The 6,253-nt window shown below is 46.8% G+C and overlaps 2 protein-coding genes across 2 annotated transcripts; both read left to right on the top strand.

Moving 5' to 3' along the window:
* Nucleotides 1-1,631: 1,631 nt before the first annotated feature.
* EPUS_07376 (uncharacterized protein) lies at nucleotides 1,632-2,432 on the top strand (the record flags this gene model as incomplete). Its single annotated transcript, XM_007805681.1, has 2 exons — nucleotides 1,632-2,249; nucleotides 2,304-2,432. 2 exons carry the CDS (start codon nucleotides 1,632-1,634, stop codon nucleotides 2,430-2,432), a joined length of 747 nt encoding a protein of 248 aa, XP_007803872.1.
* Nucleotides 2,433-3,635: 1,203 nt separating this feature from the next.
* On the top strand, nucleotides 3,636-5,904 carry EPUS_07375 (uncharacterized protein; the record flags this gene model as incomplete). Its single annotated transcript, XM_007805680.1, has 6 exons — nucleotides 3,636-3,834; nucleotides 3,899-4,062; nucleotides 4,120-4,496; nucleotides 4,542-4,637; nucleotides 4,699-4,960; nucleotides 5,455-5,904. 6 exons carry the CDS (start codon nucleotides 3,636-3,638, stop codon nucleotides 5,902-5,904), a joined length of 1,548 nt encoding a protein of 515 aa, XP_007803871.1.
* Nucleotides 5,905-6,253: the final 349 nt, after the last annotated feature.

The raw sequence follows: 6,253 nt of genomic DNA, 5'->3' as shown, positions 1-6,253 counted from the left end.
CAAGGAAGGAGGCCACTAACAGGGATTAATCAGGATCACAAGGGATATGCCAGGCTTATTTATATTAATCTTTTTTGCCTTATTCAACGCTTGATTTATCTGAGAATATTATTATAGCTTATTCTTTAACGCTTTAGTCTTTATGATTTAATATTTATTAATATTAAAGATTAACTACTTCTAGTATTAATTCTGGTCTTTTTTTGTATTACTATTTACAGAGATGATAAGGCAGTAGAATTCACTTAATAGTACTATCAGAGAGTTGAATCTATAGATCTTGACGCATTTGTATATAAGTTGATTTGGGATAGGAACGAGCATATCGTACAATGGCTCTTTTATCTCTTTCGGACGTTATAGAGGGTCTGCCCGCACGCGAGATCGATTTGTGGAGGTTGCGTTGTTCAGATAGTTCGTAGGTATATTGGACGGTTGAGGGCGCGAAATTGAGTATGCGACCAATTTCAGCGAATCTCACTCCACATTTGGCTGCGCCTACTATCTCTGCGCGCTCAATAGGCGTTAACTCATGATGAAGAGGCCTATTACCACTGATTTCGCGTAGTGGCCTTCGTGGGGGCATAATTCGTTGATAGAATGGGTGGGTTGTGGGTGCAAAACGCGAAAAAACGCGAAAAACGCGAAATCAACGGAGACTTTTGACCGGGTACTGTACTATGCCGCCGATAGAGGCATTCGTACGGCACGTCACTCCCTGTGCAGGTACCATGGAACGACAGATTAGTATAGCCTCTTTGGGGACGTACAATCTCCTTGGGAGGGCAGCTATCGCTTCTGGCCCTGCGGATACTCCGAAGGATCTTCCGTGCAGGCCAGCCAGTAGCACCCCTGGTGTTCAATGGAAAAGTATATAGACCAGCGCGTCGGCCGCACTGTAGATAGATTCCTCAGCTTACGTTTTAGCAATTTATGGACTATTGACTTGTTCTAGTTTCGAGCTATTGCAATATTAAGTGAAATAACGTGAAATGCAGATACTAAAAATAAATACAGGGTTGATGCAAAACGCATATTAATTCTGTAACAAAATGCTGGTGACACACGTAGCAATATAAGCGCAAACTGTATTTTTGAGTTTTACACAGCCTTACCCTGACCTGATTTCATTCTTATATCTGACTTTGTTCTGGCTTCATTCTTTGCAGTTGTACCAGCAATTTCGCTTTAACTCAGGATGAAGGTCTTTATTGTCTCTTATATATTACTTTTATCGTAGCTTGCACAATCAGCTTTCTTCTTTTGACTGAATAAAAGGCAGGCTCGACAAATAGGATGTCAAACAAAAGCTAGTAAACGGTCCTCTGAGGGCCGCGGTCCTTTTGGTCCAACAGTTATGAGCCCTTATAATCCGCATTCAGAGTGCACTAGCCACTTTGGGACACAAAACCCGCTTCCTGCAAGAGGCCCCACAAGTTCGAGTTCCGCTTGGGAGAGGAGTGAAGCATTAAATCAAGGGTGACGACCACCGCAAAGTCAGCAGAGCCTTTTCCTTCAGCGAGAGGCGAATGGATTCTGTATGGAGAGAGGCTCTACGTCAGGCTTCGCAGTTGCAAGACTATTGGCTCTTGAATAAGCACCAGGCTCTGAACTCCACCGCCGAACATGCCATGGTCCTGACAACTCACGTACTAACATTCGCGGCATTTGATATCGCTTATCCGTTCCGCCGAGGCATTGACATCTCCTCCACTAAGGACATAGATTTTCGTGATGCGTTCTCGTTGCTACTTGGTAACTTCTTGATCATGGCAGGCGTACCGCGACAGATATTGGAAATGCCCTTTATCCCTCTGGCCTGGGCCAAAGTTGGCCAGGCGATACGCACAATTGAAGCATATATCCAAGCTTTGATGGAAAAGGAGAAAGCTCTTTATATGGAAGGCTCGATGGGTGGGCGTAATCTTGTCGGCGACCTCGTCCGGGACTCTTGGGACTCCAGACAAACCACAAATTTTCCTCAAAAGGGCCACTCGCTTCCCGTGACGCCGTCTAGAATGAGTCTTAGCGAAGCCGAAATATTCAGCAATGTTTTCATGTTCATGGCCGCTGGTCATGACACGGTTACGCAGACACTGACTTACTCAATTCTCTACTTAGCAACCTACCCTGAATGGCAAAGGTGGATCGCCGAAGAAATTCAAGCAATAACTCTAGAGACCCCGGACACCGACAACTGGGATTACGAGGCCCGCTTTCCGCGCTTCAAACGCTGCAAAGCAATCATGGTAAGCTGCTTCGTACCAATAGCTTCACAGGATCTGATCACGGCCCTTTGACAGCTCGAAATCCTGCGCCTCGTTCCTGTTATCGCCGCAGTTCCCAAGTACACCGCTGATCGTGATCAGACTATAACTGCCGCCGGCAAAACCTTTACCATCCACGGCGGACCCTCGTCCTTTCCAACCTGATGGCTCTCCACACCCATCCCGCATACTGGGGCGCTAATGCCACGTCCTTCCGACCCTCACGTTGGATCACTACAGATGCTGAGGGCAACCATCCTAAGAGCCTTGGCTGCCCAGCTGTCTCTGCTCTGCCCCCCGAAAGTCTTCTCGTCCCACCTCGCGGTTTTTACTTTCCATGGTCCGACGGGCCCCGTGTCTGCCCCGGCAAAAAGCTTGCGCAGGTCAAAGTAACGGCTGTGCTGGCGCACCTCTTCCGTGACCACTTCGTTGAGATGGTGCTCCAGCCAAATGAAACATTCGCAGCTGCGCAGCAACGGTTTGCGGCAAAGCTACATGAGTACAGCATGATGTTCTCGGTCAAGATCCGAGATCCAAAGAACATGGTCGTGCGGTGGACGCAACAATGAGCTATCCATCAATCTGGCGTAAATATGACCGGTCCATTATTTCGCTGGCAACCGCACAGTAGACATAACCTTATGATCCCCACCAATGACAAGTCCAGTTCATCACCCTTAATATCCCAAGGGCAAATTAATAACGGCGAGTTAGCCAATGATAAATTGGGCCAGTTCTTGCTAGAGTCGTGGATAGCAGGTCATAGAGGCCCGAAGCCCATTTGTCTCAAACTGAATTCAGACTCCTTTAGCTCCGACCTAGTAGGCAGTCTAACCGCATTCACTAAAAAATGGTCTTCGCAGAAGAGCTTGAACGCGGAGCGTCAAATACAGGCATGAAGAACATTCGCTGGTTCTCAGTATAAATTGTTAAATTGTACCACCACCATTCACTGAGTAAACTCGTGGGCTGAATGTTCTACTTCTCATGTAGAGGTTTATTTTATTATAGTAATTTTACTGAAAGAAATTGAACATAAAATCTAAGAACTAAAACTTTTAAGGCTCTTAGCAAGATTATATACGTAGTACGACTCCTTATGCAAACTTGGTGTAGAGAGGGGTACCAAGACCAGTACCAAGGATTACAACTGACTAGTAGAACTTGTATGTGACCACGCAATGTAAATACCAGTCCATACGCATCCTGGTAAGTATGTAATTTTCGGCCTTGGTGGATTCGTGTCCTGGCAGCCTGCTATAACATTATTTTGTAGAATTCTTTAGCAATGATCTCTCCATTAGCTTTCTCTAACAGGCTTGCTGTGGACAAAGGTCATTCGGAGTCCCTCTCAGCGCTGTACCAGATATGGATCCGTCCATTCCTCCTGACCAAATGCCCGCTGGTGTACCTCCGCCTGGAATTGTGCCCAACTTTGTCGATCCTCCTAGCAATACACAGGCCATTATCGTCCTAAACGCGGTTCTGATACCGATTACAACGATCTTTGTGGTTACACGCCTATGGTCAAACTTACATACTGTTCGCAGGGTAGGTTGGGACGATGGTGAGTTTCTAGTATATATATGTGTCTTGACAAAACTTACCTCTGCAAGTTTTTTGTGTACTAGCTATGATCTTCACATTTACTACGGCAGGTCTAAATATCGATGGTAAGTTCAACCAGCTTCCATGCCACCACAAAGTAGCCTTACCCAACACCTTTCAAGCAGCAAAATATGCCCGGCATATATGGGATATTCCACTCAGCTGGATCAACGCTGCATATCTAAAGGTACGAGGAAGGGCCTGACCAATGAATGCGCAAATGAACTAATATGCAGGAGTCCAGAAAGCTAGTATTAGATATTCACTCAGCACCGTGACCACCTTATTCGCGAAGATGGGCATACTGTTGCTATACCTCCGCATATTCACCATCAACAGAACATACAGATGGCTGATCTATGCTGGCATGATTGGCGACTTCTGTCTTTACGCTCCTTGCCCATTTCTCACCTACGTCTTTTGTACACCAAAATCCGCAGATTGGAGTTTGCTCAATTCCCAAGCATGTAAGGATACACTCACATGGTTTCTTGCGCAAGCAGTCCTGGTGGTGGTTCTCGACCTTTACATTCTCATTTTACCTATTCCAATGGTCTTGCGCCTGAACCTTTCTCGGAGAAAAAAGATAGGTGTCGTTAGCGTCTTTGCAACTGCCTCGATGTGAGTCAACCCTGAGCATGTGGAATCTTACTTACGGAGTGATAGTGGTGTCATAGCCTCGGTAATAACACTAGTGTTTCGCCAGAGATTATGGAAATCTACCGACCTGCTTTGGGATGTTGCTTACCAGTTCATCTTCATGTAAGTCTACGTTCCACCACTACCTTTAGCGAAGAAGTACGCACGCTTACGAAGACTCAAGAGCAATTGAAAACTATCTTGCTATTATCGTTTCGTCCATGCCGGCCTTTGCCGCCTTCTTCAAGACTTTCGTCGCTAATTCCATAATGTTGCAATCCTTTGCGTCCCGATTGATAGCGAACTCACCTAGCCTGTCGGTTGGGTTCTTCAAGAACTCTTCAGTCAGCCGAAGCAAGCGATACGCATCTCGCCAGAGTTTCAGCCTCGGGCCTTATTCCAGCAACAAATCAGACAGCATATCAAACCTCCGAGAGCCGCCAGATGTATAGATACCCAGCCGCTTATTCATTCATTTATTCATGATGGTAAGGCATCAAAATGTTCCAGCATAAGGGTGAAAAGGAGGGACATAGAATTCTGGGAAATTTTAGATCTCAATTTCGGCGCTGTAGGACCCACCAGACAGGATAAAAGGACCAAAGCGTGTACTTCTAGAACGGATTTCATGGGAAGTTCTGCGGGCGCCTATAGGGCCATTCTTGACGGCTCAGTCCCAACTTTTTCTTGGACCTTATCAGCTGTTACCACCGCGTCTGTGCTTCTCTGCGCTAACGTGGAAAATGGTAGAATGCCTTGTACAGCGTGTAGCTGGAGTCCCACGCGCCACGATTCTTGTCGGTACAATAGTCACGTAAAGCTCTTCTATGGAGTCAGTGATCGCGGTATCTGGCCCTTGGGGTCGAATCTGGTGCTTAAGGAACGATCCAATCAACCACCTAATTTCGATGCCAGAAACCTCTGATTGCTCCAACAAAAGACCACGATCCCCATTTCCGCCGTTGCCGAGGAATGGGAGGAGGACAATGGAACTTATTTCATGCTTAGCAAACGCATTGCTGGTGAGCCACTAAACACTGCGTGGGCAGAAATGTCAAGAGATGAGAGAGAGCGTGTCGCGAAACAAACTGCCGATCTGTTGCTCGAGCTTCGAGAGCCGCAGGCGCCCCTGATGCAGAGTTTGGACGGACAACCATTGTATTCAGCCTTTCTGTTTCCCAATGGTTATGGCCTTCCACACGGACCGCTATCTTCGGATCATGAGCTTTGGGCGGAGGTGATAAACGCATTGGAGGGTGTGCCTGACAAAGCTTGTCAGCAGCTACGAAGACGTATGCCTTCTGCAGCACCATACACCTTTACCCATGGGGACTTGACAGATGTGAACATTATGGTCGAGAACAGTGATCTAACTGGGATCCTTGATTGAGAGGCTAGTGGTTATTTTTCTGTGTGGTGGGAATTCACGTGCGCGGAAATCGGCCTTGGAAAACAAGACAAGGAGTGGAAGGATCTACTCCAAAAGTGCATGCCTGAACACACGCTCGGCCGTGACTTTTGTTTGGACTTTTGTGCTCTTTGTAGATACCTAGAGTTGGATGAACGTGGAGCAGCGTTATTGCAAGAGCTCATTGACGAATGAGGCCAACACAACATCATCGTTGAGCACATGCCAAACTGGGTTCCATCTAAGCTATCCCCATTATCCGCTTCTCAACAAAGACATGCCCTTGTGGGCTAGGTGCCGAGAGATGCCTAGAGGCAAACTGGACTCTTTG

The sequence above is a fragment of the Endocarpon pusillum genome (assembly GCF_000464535.1).
Source record: "Endocarpon pusillum Z07020 unplaced genomic scaffold scaffold4400, whole genome shotgun sequence".
Taxonomy (NCBI): domain Eukaryota; kingdom Fungi; phylum Ascomycota; class Eurotiomycetes; order Verrucariales; family Verrucariaceae; genus Endocarpon; species Endocarpon pusillum.
Note: the sequence above shows the minus strand (reverse complement) of the source record. Positions and strands in the feature narration are given on the sequence as shown.